This window comes from Danio aesculapii, chromosome 10, assembly GCF_903798145.1.
Source record: "Danio aesculapii chromosome 10, fDanAes4.1, whole genome shotgun sequence".
Taxonomy (NCBI): domain Eukaryota; kingdom Metazoa; phylum Chordata; class Actinopteri; order Cypriniformes; family Danionidae; genus Danio; species Danio aesculapii.
The window spans coordinates 16966222-16986224 of record NC_079444.1 but is presented as its reverse complement, the minus strand read 5'-3'; the positions used below and the strand labels follow the sequence as shown (position 1 = coordinate 16986224).

Below are 20003 nucleotides of genomic sequence, written 5' to 3'. Positions count from 1 at the left end.
TTGTCGATGGATACGGGTCGAAGATCGAGTGCACTGGGTTATCGGTTGTATCTGGTATATATGCGAGGACGCCTCAGTACGTAGGTGGAGTTGACGACAGAGGGATTGGGAGATGAAGTTCCCTGCTGACCCGGAGTCGATGAGGGCTGTGACAAGGAGAGAAATAGAGGCAGTAGTTATTTGTACGGTGGTAGTAAGTGGTTTACATTGTTCAATATTCGTACTGAATACACTCACTGAAGTCCGAATGGGACGAAGGGGACACTCCATACGGGTGTGTCCACTGACACCGCAGTATAGACACAGACCCCGGGTCAGCCTCCTCTGTCGTTCCGCTGATGTCAGTCTTCCAGACTCTATTATCATGGGTTCTGGTTCTGGAGAGGCTGTTGACTCAGGCGATTGGAGGAGTGCAGACGAGGGGGTGATGGTGTCCTGTTGATAGGAACGGAGACGATCGGAACATCGGAGAGAATGTTGGATGAATCTCTCCAGACCCATAGTATCATCTAATGTGGCCAGCTGGATTCGGAGAGTGGGTTCCAAGCCGAGCCGGTACGTGGTCAACAACGATCTCTCATTCCATCCACTTGCAGCTGCTAGAGTGCGAAACCGGAGAGCATATTCCTGTGTAGATAGAGTACCTTGCTTTAGATGATACAGCTGCTCTCCAGCGGCTACTTCCCCATCAGAACGTCCAAACACCTCTTTGAAATACTCCGTGAAGGTAGTGATGGAATTCATGACCGGCCCGGCTTGGTTCCAGATCGTCTCAGCCCATTTAAGTGCAGGTCCAGAGAGTAGTGATACGATGTAGGCGATCTTTGACTTATCTGTGGGATATAGAGAAGGTTGCATTTCGAATATGAGGGAACATTGTAACAGAAAACCATTGCACTCCCCCGCTCCGCCTGAGTAGGGCGCTGGTCGGGCCATGGGACTGGAAGGAAGGGCCGAAGAAGAAACTGTGGAGGCGGAAGTGCTCGGTGCTGGTGGTGCGTTGGAAAGTGGAGCCGGTGGCTGTAGAATCCGCTTCAACTGGTCCACCAGCTCTTGAAAGTGATCGGGGGTGCTCATGTTGTCGTCGTTATGGTCCGGGCTTCTGTTATGAAGCGGACAGGAGACAGAGGTAAGGAAACGTTAGGGTGTTTATTAAATGACAACAAGGAGCACATGAAGGATAGCCAGGAGGATCAGGAATGATGTTGGGGTCTTTTCCTCCGTGGCTGGGTAACAGGAATACACGAGGATGGACAGCACACACCAGATACAGCTGACAGAGGATGACACAGACTTGGAAGGACTGGCAGACAGGACGATTCGGGAGGACCAGGAAGACTAGGAGGAATACAAAGAGAACAGGTAAGTAAAGCGTTTGTTTTAGCTGAGGATGACTACGCTGAGTGGTCGCTCAGTTGTCCGCTTTCGTCGAGACGAGCCCGGACAATGAGCGACTGGAGTGCTGTGCTTTTATCTGGTGCTCGTGAATGTGATGCAGCTGTGTGCTCATTAGAAGTCAGGTGATGGTGATCTTCGTGAGTGGGGATCGTGAGAGCCTGACCAATCCGTGACAGTCCCCTTCGTCCATGCCAATTCTACGCCCTTGGCTTACAGCTAATCTATCTGTCAGGTTCTGGAGTACATTACAGGTCTAAAGAAAATTATAAATGATAATTTATCTTAAATAAAACAAATACATTTATAGAGATGGTATATAAGTATATAATTTCACTCACCTGGGAAATGGAAGCAACTTGAATGGTTTGTGAGCACAATTGAGTGCACAAAGCATGCCATATCATCTGATAATTGTAGGAAATAATTCCAAAAGGCAATTGACTGTGTGAAGCTACATAAAACAAAACAAAAATACGATGTATATGCCGAGTTCAGCAGCAAATCAGCCGGAATCAGCTGAGGTGAAGTGACGGTGACCAGTGAGAGACCTAGCTGTCACTCAAGTGGCCACGCCCTTAATTATGCAGACTTAATATAACTTCATATAAACAAAACGGATGAGTTATAAAAAAATGCACCCCCTCACAGTCGTCATAAAGGATAATATTAGCTATATGATCCAAAATCTTTCTTTGTACCAGGCTGCTGTTCTGCAGTAAAGTTAGCCATTTTAGCAGTGGGCTCAATAGAAATTTGCTCTGTAATGGAGCCAGGACTAGCGGAATTTCCATGAATTGCAGTTTCAGTTACTTCCATATTTTCTTCACGAGGGAGAGCGGGAGGTTGCTGCTTGTACGCAACCCATACTGCCGAACCAACAGGGGGCGCCCCTTACTCTTAAATGTGAATCTGTTCCCTGCTTTCATTTTATTTAGGCCTGAAAACATATAAAAATGGCGGGATTCCCTATCTTTCCATTACAGGCGCCGTTGCCCATCCTATGCAATCCTCAAAACAGTTCATGTGTTGTGTGACTGTATGACGCACTCCATAAATAGACGCTGTTTACCAAACGGATTCTGTACATGCGATTTGAAGCAGAGTGAAAATGGAAACTCTGGGTTTTGGGTGCGTGTTTGAACAGACATATACACATAGTAATAGTAATAATATCATCTAAACATGTCGATCTTGCTGGGCTTTCTTTTACACAACAAATTTTGTCTTAAATGAGCATGAAAAGTTAGGAAAGTGGACAAATGCTTTCATTATAGATCTATGCATCTGTGATCTGTGTTTTTAAAGTGACACCTCTGTTGTTATTCAATCTGATCAAACGAAAATCCCTTATTTTCACATTTCAATGTTGACAGGTATAAGCTCGTCACTTCCGCCTAAATAGATCAACGTTTTTTTTTTTTTACGTCACCTCATACTTCAGTTTCTCATCAAATCTTGACCAATCAAATGCTCTCTAGTATCTGACATGCCCCGCCCTCTTCAAGACGCTTCTCATTTACTTTTCATTTGATGCGCTAAAGCTCATCCACTCTCACTGGCAGAGCTGTGATAAAAACTATTGGCAGTTTTTTTTAATGGGAGGAGCTACTCTATGTCCCGCCCTCTATTCGTTTTTCAGTTGAGATTAAGTTAAACATTGAATAAAAAAATGCTAAATTCAAAGCAGTTTATGGGATCTTTAAGAATAATGTGTTATGTTATGTTAAAATCACTTTGATGATTAGACTTTTTTTAGTGCTCTTGTATGTCAGCCTCTGTTTCTTTGTGAACCAAAATGACCTCATCTAAACAAACTACAGCACACTTTTTTGAGAACTTTTTCATCTCAATAATGCCTCTGAATAATGACCACTCAGACCTTTCCTCTACAATCATTGCAAGACAATAAATAGCTAACTGTCTCTCCCTTCATATGTCGAAAATGTAGTTGCTGAACATTGAGAGCAACACAAATCACAGCAACTTCTTGAAGTAATGAAGATTTCTAAGAAAGAGGTTTGAAATCAAGCGTTATTTTTTGGTCAACTGCTCTCGTAATCAATCCAGCATCAAAATCGTGACAACGTCTCATTTTAATAGCATTAGAGAACAATTCCCTCAGACTGAATGTACAAAATAAAACCCAAACATTTAATACATCTTCATTGGACTGATAAATACATTTGAACACATTTAAGTTAAAATATAAACATTTTTAATCACACCACATTAAAAGCCATAATTTAACCCGCTCTACATGCCTTAAATATATACATTAAAATGTTCAGAATGTACAAAGTTAGCAAAATGCACGGTGTTCATGATCCATCAGGACTGTTAATGTCTTTATCTGCACTGATAGTGTCCAAACCACAAAGTCAGTCGATCAAGAGGATATGAATCGATATTGCTGTCATGTCTCAGAGAGGCAGAAGCTGCCAGGACATTCATAGACAGATCCTCAAAAACTCGCAGGAGAGGAGATGAAATAAACCAGACCCATCAGACTTCATTTGTTCTTCAAGCTGAGAATGAAAGCAAAAAGATTTGTCATGACTTTAGCTTGACTAAAATGTTCTCCTTGTCTAAAAAGTATATTTAGTCAGATTTTCATCATCTTGTATTTATTATTCTTATCTATGAAATCCCGCATCAACAACTTTCCTAAACATGATATATATGGATAAGCAAAAAAACAAAACAAAATAAAAACGCTTGTCTGCTTTGACCTAATGCTGGGTCAAATATTGACAAACCCAACAGCTGGGTTATTTAAATATATTGAATTTTTTTTTAAATTACCCCAACATTGGGTTTGTCCATATTTGACGCAAGTGTATAGTCTCCAGTTTGCCAAATCGTGAAATAATTATAAAAATAAAATATAAACAAACTTGTATTTTTTTCCAAGTTTCAATTGTTTAAGCAAATGGATGGACATGTTCATATTTAATATAAATATGGCGTAAAAAAAAACTTTATATTGAGTGAGAAAATTGTACAATGAAAATTAAAAATTGCATAATTGTCAGAATGTCACAGCACACTCAAACACATTATATTACATTGGTGTAATCTCAAAATTTGACATCGCATTTGACTACATTGTTGCGTTTATAAGTTTACATACAATGTTTGGTTGACAGTTGCACCATGTTACTTTAAAATGCAATTTTATTGTACACAGCATTCTAATCAATGATATTTTTTAATTGCACATCCTAAAAATGCTGGGATATTTCAACCCAATTTTGCGTAAAACATGGTCAAAATCTGCCACCTGGCTATTTTTTTAAATTAAATTCAATGGGACCTAATTGAGTTTGTCCATATTTGACTTAATTTAGTTTAAAATAACCCAGCATTTTTTAGAGTGTACATTTCAAATGCGACTGAACAGATTCATGCAAATTATCCACTAAATGGCCAAATGTTATGGCTACATTTAACCTGAGAATGGGATTTTGTTAAACTAATTTACTCATTACAAAAATATTTCAGTTTTTACATTCTCTGGTATCCTACATTTTGTCAAATTAGCGACTTAACTGTATAAATTCCTACATCCTCAGTTATACAATTTCATACAGTCTATTAATGACATATTGGGGGTTGTGGCTTGGCACAGGCCTTTATGGTAACCTTTTTTTCAAGTAATTATACATTTTTCATTTAAGGAGATTACATTCATGCGATTTATCAATTTATCATATCACTTATCACATCACATCATACTGTAGCTTTCCCATGAGACCAGGTTGTGGTTGAGTTAATGTATAAACCACAAAGGTGCTTCAATATAAACTCCAGTTGCTATTTTGCATTTTGACCAGTTCGTTACTAATTAGTCAAACTTATCATCACTTACAACATACCATTACAGACCCATTTACACAATCTGCTGACACTCTACCTACAGTATGGCTGTTAAGTAGGGGTGGGAATCACAATATGATATTATTACAATGTTTCTGCTATTATAGAATATTATTATGGTTTTAAATATATTGCAATATTCTGTGATAAATCTTACAATTTATCAACTTTTTCCAACGTCAAATTATGTTCCCTAAGGAAATCTTAGACCACATATAATAGATGCAAAATAGTGGCAAATAGTTTGTCAAGCAGAAAAATGAAAACACCACCATCTAGTCAACTGTAAATGGAATTCAGTTTATTATTCAACCGAATAGTATAATAAAATTCTGTTGATATATTGACATGGGCGTCTGTGTATCGATATAAAGTGGTATTGCCATGTAAAATATTGCAACACTGTGTTGTATCAATATTTTCCTCCAATCCACTGTTTAGGGCTAGACCTTCATGTGTGTTGCAGCAATGTCCATATTTACTAGTGGTTTTGGTCACCGGAAAGGATGATTTTGTTCTCTTTAATTTACTGGTAGAAAGTGGTGACTTTGTTTGCAAATGGTTCAGTCATATTCTGTGCACAAGTTAATCAGCTTTGAATGAAATCATAGTAATTATTTTTGCAATGTTAACATTGTATCTTTGTTCTTTTTATTCACAATGGTTTTATGCGCTTCTACAAAATCCAAATCACTTTACTGTCAGTGATTTCAATAACACTGAGTGGTGTACTGTGTGATGATTGACCCAAACAGAACTTTAGCAGTGATAATCATTGTTCTCGCATTGATCTGTTATTGACTTTACAATTCCGGTGTTCGACACAAAACTGGCAACAAAATGCTCAATTGAGCCGAGTGGACAGATCTGTGACTGCATGCACTGAGTCAAATCATTAGTTTCAGTGTGTTTTGGGGGTGAATGGAGTGCAGATTTAAAAGAGGAACTAACTGGAACAGCACAAAAATGCATAAAATATAGATCCCTGACAACCAAATCCTCACTGTTTAGCAGTGTTTGTGGAGGTGAGGAGTTCAGAGGGAGCGTCTAAGCACCCATGACTAAACGGGCTTAGTAAATTTATGCATATGCTTGCATTTCATGCCCTGTTTGTGTCTGTAAAGTTCTCACAGATCATTTATTATATAGCATGCTGCAAATGTAAATAGTTTATAAATAGTTTGTAATCAGCTGTTCCCTGCCCTAGAAGAGGGCGGAGCCTGTACAATTTGTGCCTCAGTTACTCTAGCAACAACAAACAAAAAAGCATCTTATCTGGTTGTTAAGTTGTGACGTAGAGCGGCACGTGGCAGTGGGTAGCACGATCGCCTCACAGCAAGAAGGTCTTTGGTTTGATCCCCGGCTGGGTCAGTTGGCTTTTCTGTTTGCGTGGGTTTTTTCTGGGTGCTCTGGTTTCCCCCACAGGCCAAAGACATGCGGTATAGGTGAATTGAATAAGCTAAATTGGCCATAGTGTATGAGTGGGAATGCAGGAGTGTGTGGGTGTTTCTCAGTGTTGGGTTGCGGCTCCGTTGGGTAAAATATGCTGGATGAGTTGGCGGTTCATTCCGCTGTGGTGACCCCTGATTAATAAAGCCGAAAATAAAATGAATGAATGAATAAGTTGACCTATGTAATACTGTTTTTTAAGGTCTAAGCTGCTACTCAGTTGAATTGGGAACATATTCACTGATGACCCCTTTTTAGTCATTTAACAAATTAAAGGGATTTTTTTATTTATTACATTTTTTATAAAATTGTGGTGTACACAGCATTCTCTGGACTTGCTACTATACAGACATTTATATAAAAAAACATTAATCACTTTCATGGTTAAATACAGTACGATCACTCCTAGACATTTACCATCAGGGACGTAAGAGTGAAAAGTGGGGGCTCGTCCGGGATTTGAAGCAATAATCATACCCCTAGGTGATTAGGAATTCTGACAATGTTTTAGTTCCTTTGCAGTTGGGTTAATCTAAAATATCTTATAATATATAATTCATAATAATTTTTAAATGATAATTTAAGATTGGAATATTATACAAACCTAGCTAGGAACAATTCATTAATATGTAAACTAACCGTAAAGTTAAACCTAAGAGTGAAGTGAGTACAGCTTGATTCACTCTGATTAAAGCCTCCGCTCTTCTAATGTCCAAGCCTCTCAGGGTCTCGCACGTTTGACGGTTGTCCTTGTGTGCATTCATTACATCCTCATCTTCTGCATACTTACGGACACATCAATAGAGAGTAAAATAAAGCCACTGTGTGACAGCTTGAACTCGTCTGGCAGTCCCCAGCATGCCTCTCACGTTCCTTCTCCTTCATCGCCAGCTAATTAACATTCAGAGCATCCCAGCACGTCACACACTGACCTTGCTTGCTCCACTACAGCCTCCGCATGGAAACTGTGGCCCGTACGGTACTGCGAGGACAGGGTCCAGTCAGGCGGAATATTGATTTGGAGCATGTATTGATCGCATATACAACACTCCATTAACTTCTCCCGCATGAACACAATACGAGTTAACACCTCGTGCCTGCTGTTATGAGCGCTGCTCTTTCTCAGTGGCGTTCGCTTGCACTATGTAATGTCCAGATTCTGTCCATTACATGTCAGTATGATTAATAACAAATGTAAATTGGCTGCATTTTTGCAAGGAAGCCAAGATTAATCATAATTTACTGTGCAAATATTGTATGGTCAGTAATTCCAGTCATGCACGAACCTGTAAAAGCTTGTGATGAATTAGCATGATTTCATTTACATTATATTTAGTCATTTAGCAGACGCTTTTGTCCAAAGTAACTTACAATTGAGGAGGCATTCAGTGATTCAACAAAAAGAGGCAATACACACAATAAGTGCGAGTTATACAAAGTGTCTTGATTGTGCTCAGAGAATTAAGAACTAGAGTAAGAATGCTTTTTATATGGAGAGAGGGAGAGAAAGTGCTTCTACAGGTGGTCTTAGTGTTGTTCACCAGGGTTAAGGTGCTCTCAGAAGAGATGGGTATTTTAGTTGTCATTTTAAAGATAACCAGCGAATCCGCAGACCGAGTGGGAATAGGAAGATCATTCCACCAGTGAGGAACATTGAATGAAAAGGTTTTGGAAAATGACAGGTTTATGTCTGGATTTCATTGGCCGTCCATTAACTATTACCATGCTTTGGAAGTACGATTTGTGTTGTCGACTTACAAACACAGTAAAAATTAGCTACAACCTGGACATGAGAAAATTAAGAAATGCATACATATTTTATAGGTTGTACTACTGGTTTTATAATTAATGCTGAAGCAATATTTCCCTGTGTGATAAAATTGGTCCATCCATCCATCCATCTGTATATCTATTTTTCAGATTGTATATCTATCCATCCATCCATCCATCCATCCATCCCACTTATCTATCATTCTATCCATCCATCCATCCCACTTATCTATCATTCTCTCCATCCATCCATCCATCCATCCATCCATCCATCCATCCATCCATCCATCCATCCATCCATCCATCCATCATCATGCTTATCTATCACTCCACCCATCACTCTTATCCATCCATCCATCCATCCATCCATCCATCCATCCATCCATCCATCCATCCATCACTCTTATCTATCATTGCATCCATCCATCCATCCATCCATCCATCCATCCCACTTATCTATCATTCTCTCCATCCATCCATCCATCCAACCATCCATCCATCCATCCATCAATCCATCCATCCATCCATCCCACTTATCTATCATTCTCTCCATCCATCCATCCATCCATCCATCCATCCATCCATCCATCCATCCATCATGCTTATCTATCACTCCATCCATCACTCTCATCCATCCATCCATCCATCCATCCATCCATCCATCCCAATTATCTATCATTCTCTCCATCCATCCATCCCACTTATCTATCATTCTCTCCATCCATCCATCCATCCATCCATCCATCCCACTTATCTATCATTCCATCCATCCATCCATCCATCCATCATGCTTATCTATCACTCCATCCATCACTCTTACCCATCCATCCATCCATCCATCCATCCGTCACTCTTATCTATCATTCCATCCATCCATCCATCCATCCATCCATCCCACTTATCTATTATTCTCTCCATCCATCCATCCATCCATCCATCCATCCATCATGCTTATCTATCACTCCATCCATCACTGTCATCTATCCATCCATCCCACTTATCTATCATTCTCTCCATCCATCCATCCATCCATCCATCCCACTTGTCTATCATTCCCTCCATCCATCCATCCATCCATCATGCTTATATATCACTCCATCCATCACTCTTATCCATCCATCCATCCATCCATCCATCCATCCATCCATCCATCCATCCATCCATCACTCTTATCTATCATTGCATCCATCCATCATCCATCCCACTTATCTATCAATCTCTCCATCTATCCATCCATCCATCACTCTTATCTATCATTGCATCCATCCATCCATCCACCCATCCATCCATCCATCATGCTTATCTATCACTCCATCCATCACTCTCATCCATCCATCTATCCATCCATCCATCCATCCATCCATCCATCCATCACTCTTATTTATCATTGCATCCATCCATCCATCTATTTATTTATCTGTTATGGCATTGTTTTGAAGTTAGAAATCCCAGTATTATGACAACAACACAACAGACTGAATCATCTGACTAATCAGAGCAGAGTAAACTCTAAAAAAGGCAAGATTTAGAGATACCAGATCCTTAAATGAACTGTTTCAGACGCTGTGAAAAATAACTGCCACTCCGTTGCATATGATGAGACATTTAAAGGGTTTATTGACCTTGGTAAGATGTAAACTTATTGTAGGAGACTCTATAATTTTTTTTAAACCTTTAATAAAGCATAATAGGCACACTGTGCTTTTCTGTGCTTTCTGCCACATTTTAATTATGTGATTCAATACATTTGTCCTTCAGCTCTTTTTTTTTTTTTTTACTTCAAATGAGATGTAGTGTCTGATACTTACTTGTTCTGGTGTTTGGAGCCCTGCAGGTGTGCATGGTATTGGGCCACAGAGTTGAGCGTAACACTGCAGACCTCACATGTGTGACTACGCTTCAGGCCTGCAAAAAATACAGAATCAAGCAAATATCTATTAAACTAGAATTAACTATGTTGTTTCATAGAAACACCAGAAAATACCCTCAAATCTTGCCTCAGAGTGAATATAATGGCCTATTTAAACAAACACAGACAGACAGCTAGAATCCTGAACGATCGACCAACTCTTGACCGTATATGAATTGCATGAAGTAAATATGAGTACAGCACAGTGCTATTTTTATTCAGGTTGAATTAGGGTTAGGATAGAGGCATAAAACAAAAAAACACATTTATTATATACAGTTGAAGTTAAAATGATTAGCCCTCCTGTGATTTTTTATTTTATTTTTTTTTCAAATATTTCCCTAATGATGTTTAACAGAGTAAGGAATGTTTCACAGTATTTCCTATAACAGTTTTTCTTCTGCAGAAAGTCTTACTTTTTGTATTTCAGTTAGAATAAAAGCAGTTTTTAATAAAATTACGAAAAAAAAAAACCACTTTAAGGCCAATATTATTAGCCCCCTTAAACATTTTTTTTCGGTTGTCTACAGAACAAACCATCATTATACAATGATTTGAACTTGCCTTGTTAAGCCTTTAAATAGCACTTTTTTTTAACACAGTGGTCCCTCGTTAGGGGAAAATGGGGCACAAAATAACACTTTTTGGTTTTGGCCAAATAATGAACAAAGTAATGGGGTTAGACAGACCTTTTTTTTTTTCACGAAGAACACACAAGCCTCTCCTACAAATGAGCACTGCAAGTATGATCGCCGGACCTATGGTTTCTGTGCAGTATTGCCAAAAGTGCCAGGAGTAAAAATGTTACTATTTACCCTACCTGCGGGGCAAGTTGTGACAGACAAAGGATTAGTTGTAACGTGGTTATAAAGTCAAATTTTCCACAATTGTTTTAAATTCAAACAATTTTTATATTTCCTCAGTATCTAATTATTTTTTTATTCAACATAGCGCAGCATGTTTATTTATTTATTGGATAAACACATTAGGATTTATTTACAATATTATGCATTATAATACAATGCATTTATTTGTTTTATTTGCAATTAAATATTTTTTTTATTTAAGTTCTTAGCATTACACACATTCTAATACTGTATTAGTGTAATTGGTGTCTAACAGTGTGTGGCTTAATTGTAACACCCTTTTACAACTAACCCCACTGTGTCGTGTTTTCCTCAAAACTGGTTAGCAGTCACTGTGTGTTTTTTACATCTTTCAAAATGGTTCCATCTTTTAGCCTAGAAGATGGTAATCACAACAATATATGATTTTACATTCATACTTTCACAGATTTTTTTAAAAATAAAAATATATGGAGTATAATAAAAAATACTTTTATGCTGCAAAAATGGTTTCTCCTGTGTTACTTATCCAACTTTCACTGAACTTTTACAATAATTGGCAGGAAGACATCTGCCTACTCTGTGGTGAAAACCTCAGAAGCATGCCATTGTTGATCCTGACCAAAAAAAAAAAAACCTTAACTCTGTTACTGTACTTTGTGCCCTGCACTCCCCTATTTGCAGGGAGTTCTAAAAATAACCCGCAATAGACAAAATCCGCAAAGTAGTCAGTTGTATTATTTACAATTAAAGATGTTTTAAGGCTGTAAAACCCCTCACTACACTTTTCTCAGACAGGCATTAACCTTTTCACACATTTCTCTCTGGTTTAAACACTCTCAAAGTTCAAACCTTCGTAGAAAAGAAGTCCAGTATTATAGAATGAAAGCAAAGATCAAAACCATTTGATCCTCATTTATTTATTCCGTAATGGCGCCCTACAGCTACGTAACTTGGTTGGTGCAAGATCAGATACGGTTGTGGCCAGAAGTTAACTAAAATGATTTCTATTATTTATCAAATTTCTTATTAGTTGTATTTTAATAACGTCTACCCCTACCCCAACCCTAAACCCAACCATCACAGTAACATAAAAACAGTAGTTGTATCGAGTATTATTTATGTTATTTATTAAATTACTCAATAAATTGTATTTTTTTATGTCTGCCCCAACCCTAAACCCAACCATCACAGTACTGTAAAATGTTGAAAGTACGGTTCCAACCGGAAGTTAACAGGAATTATTTGCATTATTGATTAAATTTCTCATTTATTGTATTTTATAAATGTTTTCCCCCTACCCCAACCCTAAACCCAACCATTACAGTAATGTAAAAACAGTAGTTGTACCGAGTAATTTTAATGCTATCTATTAAATTACCCAATAAATTGTATTTATTACAGTCTAGCCCTACCTAAACCCTAAACCCAACCGTTACAGTAATGTAAAAACAGTAGTTGTACCGAGTATTATTAATGTTATCTATTATATTACCCAATAAATTGTATTTATTACAGTCTAGCCCTACCCAAACCCTAAACCCAACCCTCACAAAATATGAATTATTGGTATACAGTGTTACAAAAATGACGCTTTATTGATGTGCGTATCCACAGCTATATTCTATCTAGACTTAACCAGTCAGGACGCAGAACACAATGCGCTGTAGAATAAAAGCATGTCATATTGAACTAAAAATTTCAGCGAGGCCGCGAAAAGTGAACCGCGTTATAGTGAGGGGTCACTGTACTAGTATCTTAAATATCTAGTAAAATATGATTTACTGTCATCATGGCAAAGATAAAATAAATCAGTTATTATTAACTAATTAATTAATTATTAAATGATTAAATGGAAATTAATTATTATAAGTATATTGTTTAGAAATGTGTTAAAAAAATCTCTGTTAAACAGAAATTGTGGAAAAAACATACAGGGGGCTAATAATTCAGGAGGGCCAATAATTCTGACTTCAACTGTATATATTTTGACCTGCACTTGTTTTTTTTGTGACATGCGCTCATTTACTGTATAGCACATAAATGCAGGCATTCATGCTCCAGTTACTGCAGATTATACATGAAACCAAATATATACCGTCCTTTCCTCCCTTACACATGAACATAAGCTTATGTCAGCACATGACTCATCTATTCAATGAGCACGTCTGTACGTGGAAGCATCCAGCGCGTGATGTGATTTGCTAAATGACCCTTAAATTTGCCACACAACCCTTTGCATATGCCACAAAGCAAACACCTCCTCTCTCTAAATGCGGAGAATCCTGCGTTATCCCAGTATCAGCCAGATAATGAGCCCAGGAGCCTCATCAATAACATTTACCACAGATCTATATCCAATCAAAGCCGTAGATTACACCGGCTTCATCTCTGCAGCCACACTTTTCTTTGGCATTGTGCACTTTGCAATGATTAAAAAACACACAGAGAAGCTGATATGTCGTATCCACCCACAGTTTTGTCTTCCTACACCAAATCTGCTCTCCGCCGTCTCTAACTAGGACAGACCAGTAAATTATAAGCCTGTGTGAAGCTTGGAAAATCGTCTGCTGGCTTCCTGTGAGGTGGGAAGTCGGATTAAAGCACTAAAATGGGATTCAATAATTGCTGAACATTGATTCGACCCCCTGCTGTTAGTGACACTAACGTTTTTTTAAATTTAACAATAGAACAGAAAATAAGCAGGCAGAAATAGCATCTTTAATAGTATTATAGCTTATAAAGAAACTAAGATGGTTTTTAATAAAATCCAATACATTTTTCAGTCCCTCCACTGGAATTGACTCAGATTCTGACGCATCAATAAGTTTGTAAAGAGACTAAAAATAAATCCATATGAATCATGCAGTTTCATCCAAGAGATACCTGCTTTCCATCCACCTATTTTTATGTGTATTTTGGATATGCCAGCCTGATCTCACCAGAAAACCTAAGTATTTTACATTTTGTCAGTTTAGTGGCTAATTCGTATGAATTCGTACGAGTTCATTCGTACGAAATTGTTCGATTTTAAAAAGGAGGCGTGGCACCTAACCCCACCCCTAAACCCAACCGTCATTGGGGGATGCGCAAATCGTACTAAATTGCTCGAATTAGATCGTACGAAGTCATACGAATTAGCCACTAAATCAAAAGTTACGAATTTGCGTGAGATTGTGTTGGATATGCGCATATAAAAACAGCTGACGGAAACACCATGATGCGCATAATTTTTAAAATGCACAAATAGAAACATTTATGCACATAACTGAGTAGGATAAACTTTTTATTTGATAAGAAAAGATGTGCAAAACCTATGATGGAAACACTTTTACCGAACAAATTCCAGTATACGCATTAAAAAAAGTCATGTGATTTTGTTATAAGAGATCATGTTGTGATAAAAATGTGTATGAATGGACAAACCAGCAGGCTGAGCACATTGTAAAACATCTGAAATGTTGTTTTGGTCATTCTAAAACACCAGTATTTGTGTTATTATATTATTAATTACCTCCTGAATTGTTAAGAGCGTCTGTGCTCCGTGTCTGATGCCTTCAAACGCAACCACGCATTCATTGCGTGTCAACTTTGTCTTCTGAGGTGCAAGTCATTTATTAAATAAGGAAAATAGTTACGCAGCTTATCCTACCACAGCAAATTCCATTTTTACTGTTGATATTTGGCATCAGGATAATCAGAAAGTGACGATTTATTTCTCTTTAACTTGTTAGAACGCTGCTTTATTTGCACGTTTTTTAATTCGATATTCCAGTTATGTGCATACATTTAATTTGCATCTTCGATTGGAAACATACTGTAGCTATTGATTTTAGAGGGAGAATAGACTTAGAATGCTGGGTTGATGTAACCCTGTGTTGGGTCAAATATGGATAAACCCAACCATTAGGTTAAAATGTGTTTTAATATAATTGAAAAAAATTCCCCAGTCATAGGTTTACAACAAGCAAGCATTTTTTAAGGCTTGCCATGCATTAAAAGTTTTGGTTCCACTTTATATTAAGTGTCCTTAACTACTATGTACTTCCATCAAAAAATAAATACGATGTACTTACTGTGTTCATAATATATTTGAGAACACTTGTGGCGCTCTTGAGTTGGGATAGGGGTCGGGTTATGGACAGTTTTGGGGGTATGAGTAGGTTTAAGGGTGGGTTGAGGTGTAAGGGATGGTCAACAGTGTATTTACAAATGTAGTTACAGAAGTTAATTACAGATGTAATTACATGCAGGTATTTAATCAAGCATAAGTACACAGTAAATACATGTATTTACACAATAAGTACATTGTAACGAGTTATTAATTTCTGTGTAAGTACATATTAGTTAAGGACACTTAATATAAAGTGGGACAAAAGTTTTTACCTCCACATCGTGTTTTAAATTCCTTTAAAGGTCACTGGAGGTGCTTTGAATTGTGCGTTAATTTGAAACTTAATTGAAACTAAAACATGAAGACAGGGCGGGATATATAGTAGCTCCTTCCTTTTGTAAAAAACAACCAATAGTGTTTCGTTTTTATCACAGCTCTGCCACTGAGAGTGGTTGATTGCATTAAATGAACAGCAAATGAGAAGTGTCTTGAAGGGGGCGGGACTGGTCAGATATTAGAGAACATTTGATTGGTCAGAAATTTGATGAGAAACTGAAGTAGGAGGTGACGAACTGCAAGCTTTGGATGTTTATATCATCTTCTAAATGGAATTTTGTCTCTGTTTTGGAGCACTAGATTATAGATATCCTTGATACTAACATCTAAAATAGTGTATTTTAATTTCACATGACCTTTAACACACAGTTGATCAGTTAAAATCACAGTTTATCGGTTGATTATCCATAACTTATTCCAAAGACTATAGAATTCAAAAGACGTGCCGTTTGTATAGTTTTGAATGGGTGAAAAAATGCAACAATCAATATGGACCCACTATGGAAGGAATCCCCTCCTTCTAGAAAATGAATTAATCATATGTGTTCTTCATGACAGTTTCTGCAGCTTCATGATTATAAACCCTCTGGGGTCAGCAAACGCACTGAAATCTTTAGTGAATTTCCTCTCAGACATGAGAAATATATCTATGTAAAGCTTGAGGTCTTTACTTTTAAATAAACCAACTAAACTTGAAAGCAAACATTCTCTGTTTTTATAATCTGTATGAAACAATGTGAATGTCTTGTCTGACCTGATTATTTCAAATGAATCCCCACCTCTGTTTCACTTCACCTCACTGAAAAGATCCCCAAAAAATGTAATGATATAATCATTTAAGATATTTTTGAATAATTTTTGATTGACAATACAGATAGTTATTTTATGATGTTAAAATACATTAAATTTAGTGCACAAAAATGTAAGCCTAACTTCTGACACTTTTAAGATGCTTTTGCAGCATTATTTAAATTAAATTCAGCACAATGATGTGTGACTGACTATTAGGCCACAGTCAGTAACATACTCGTAATCTGAAGCAATTGATTAACTAAAAAAGTTCACCTAAAACTATTGCAAGACTTAGAAGATGTGGAATATAGCACATAAAAAGCAAAAACAGTTGAATGCAAGCAGAAATATCTTTAAATATTATTACTATTAATATAGTCAAAATTCATAGTCCACATTATAACAAGCAAACCACAAAAATAGCTTATATTCAATCCAGAGAGTGGAGGTACTATCATCGCCGAGTGCCATACTGGGAAGCCTTAATGAAAACTGCAGCAGTGAGTCATATTTGTGAGTCAGAAGTGTGACGTGAGGGACAGGACACTTTTAATCTGAGTCTAAATCCAACATTTGGCCAAACGGCAGCTGCTAAACACCTCCCACGAAGTGGATCTCGTCCCTCCATACGTCAAAACTCAGCAGTGAGGTGGATTTTTTTTTTGTTATCTCCACCATTGTTTGTGTGTTTGGTGAGCAAAGATCTCGGAGAGGCTCTTATCGCGCCATTAATTACCTATTGATAAGTGCTCAAAGGAAAGCTCTTTAGCTAGATGCTGAATAATGCAAATCTTTAATGAAATGCTGGCTTGCGAAAAGACTCTCGGATCATTAAAATGCCTCTACTGTGGCCGGTAAACAGTTGATGGTCAACATTGAAATTATATCTGTGCTTAAACGGTGGCATTTACAGCAGGTTATTCATGAGCCGTTACAGGAAACTGATGAAAACAAACATTGTTGCGCTTGAATGTGTTTTTAAAGGGATTGTTTGGCCAGAAATTAACACACTGTCATCATTTACTCAGCCTCGTGTTCTTACAAGCTTATAAAAGTTTCATTTTATTGCAGAACACAAAACATTACATTTTTGTAATAAAATCTGTGATTTGTGTAACTATGTGAAATGCCAAAAAATAAATAAATATGAGTGAGTTGTTGCTTATTTGGTGGGTTTTGACCAAAAACTGGTTATTATTTTCATTACTTGTTACTACAGTGGCCGAGAGAGCTGAACGTGCTGCAATTTAAGAAAACATCAGCAAACTGAGAAAAATCATCAGTTTGAAAGCGCTCATGTTGCAAATCGTCATGTTTAAAAAAACATGATGCATTTTCTCACAACGCAAACATTTTACAACAATGCGCTGCATTTTCTCACAACACAACGGAAATGTTTCAAGGAGACCCTAAAGCATGACGGACCTGGCTATTTAAGTTATGGTTATTTTGGCTAATAAATACTAAAGACACATGAATTGGGATGTTAAAATAAACAAACAAACCCACCTTTCAAAGACCACCTACAACATTTCCGGTGTGTTCAGTTCTCTTTGTGTTGTGAGAAAACGCAGTGTGTTTTTGTAAATTGTTTGTGTTGTGAGAAAATGCAGCGCATTTTTTTTTTATGTGAATGCATTGTAGGATTTGCAGCATATATGCTGTCAATCAGATGAAGATCTTTTCTTAATTTGCTGGTGTTTTTTGTAATTGCATGTGGTTTCTTTTGTAATTGCATGTGCATTCAGAGATGCTCTTCAGCATACCTCGGTTGTAACGACTGGTTATTTGAGTCACTGTTGCCTTTCTATCAGCTCCAACCAGTCTGGCCATTCTCCTCTGACCTCTGGCATCAACAAGGCATTTGCTCTTGGGATATTTTCTCTTTTTCGGACCATTTTCTGTAAACACTAGAGATGGTTGTGTGTGAAATATTCAATACTGTGCGTGAAATACTCAGACCAGCCCGTCTGGCACCAACAACCATGCCACATTCAAAGTCACTTAAATCACCTTTGTTCCCTATTTTGATGCTCTGTTTGAACTGCAGCAGATCGCCTTGACCATGTCTACATGCCTAAATGTTGAGTTGCTGCCATGTGATTGGCTGGTTAGAAATTTGAGCTAACGAGCAGTTCATGTGTGCGTATAACGAGCATTCGTGTACGTATAAATGGAAGTCTATGGGAGGAAAAGCCCAGTGTGACCGCAGCTTAATTTTGAGAGGAGCATGTGATAGGATTGACTACAGCTGTTCCCTATCACTATTTACTAACTAGCCAATCGGATCATTCCAAATTTAATATAAATATTCACTCTCACACACTCAAATGTGTTTAATTAGGGTTGGAACTAAACTGTGCAGAGCTATGACTGAGTGTGACACCTGTGCTGTATGTGATTGTAACATCATGAGCCAAATGATAAAGGAATGGCTTTTCAGTTCTGCGTGTTCCTCTCAGATCATACCGTTCATCTCTTCACCGTCCTCCAGAGTTTTACCCAGCTGTGCAAGGAGGTTTGCTTGAGCTCCATTCTTTTTGTGCTTCTTGCCATTGTAGTGCTGTCTGGCCATGCCAGGGTTGTTGAACCAGGCTTTACACATCTCGCAGTAGCGCTGAGAGAGTTTGCCATTTGTAGAAGGACTTCCCGGTGAATCTTCGTCCATCATGTGCTCTGATTCGACTGTCACTTCTGCAACAAGGCATAAACAGACTGAAAGTACTCATGAAATCAAAACTAACCACAGTGATTTTGTAACAGCTCACGCTGCTAGTTTTGCGGTTAACAATTCATCTGTGCATGTCATTAAGATAAAGAAAAATAAAGGTTAAGAAAATGCACTTCAGTTAAATTCTCAGATTATGTCGGTATTAGGTATGGGTGTGGTTAACATATTTAGCCACGCCCCTTCCATTTTGACAACACTGTGACAACACTCAGAAATGTTGAGGAGGAGGAGTCTGTTAGCTTGTAATAACTCTCCCGAAACCCATTTCCCAATCTTTCTAAAAGAAATGCCCACTTTACTATCCAATCAGCTGGCAGTAGAAAAACAAGCCACACCCACTGTTTCCTCATTTAATATTCTGTTTCTATAGGAACTGTCACAATACGAGAATAAACGCTTCAGATTCATGAAGACTTTAATGTGCATTTATTGATCATGATTTTTTGACATTCTTTCTCAAAAAAAAACTTTTATAAATATATTTTTTATATTTATTTGTTTAATTTTGACAGATTAAACTAAAGCAGAACAGAGAGTCTTAGTAATAGAGCTAATGGAAAAAGAGATTAAAGATTAAATTGAATTCAATTCTGTGACATATAATACAACCACAAATACCAAAAGCTTTTTAAATCACATGAAGTGTCAAAAGAAACACCAAAGTCACATGTACAGTTGAATCAGAATTATTAAACCCTCTGAATTATTAGCCCCCCTGTTTATTTTTTAATAATAAGATTAATAATAGTTTTAAGGTTAATAGAAGTTTTAATAACTCATTTC

At 37.5% G+C, this 20003-nt stretch overlaps 1 protein-coding gene across 1 annotated transcript in view; it reads right to left on the bottom strand.

The window, feature by feature from the left end:
- Positions 1 to 3473: 3473 nt before the first annotated feature.
- LOC130235860 (zinc finger matrin-type protein 4-like) overlaps positions 3474 to 20003 on the bottom strand; it is a 65558-nt gene continuing 49028 nt past the window's right edge. The window contains exons 5-7 of the mRNA XM_056466372.1: positions 18959 to 19183; positions 10302 to 10398; positions 3474 to 3923 (exon numbers count right to left, since the gene is read on the bottom strand). Coding sequence (XP_056322347.1) covers positions 3908 to 3923; positions 10302 to 10398; positions 18959 to 19183 — 338 coding nt within the window. The 3' untranslated portion in view covers positions 3474 to 3907. The remainder of the gene's footprint in view (positions 3924 to 10301; positions 10399 to 18958; positions 19184 to 20003) is intronic.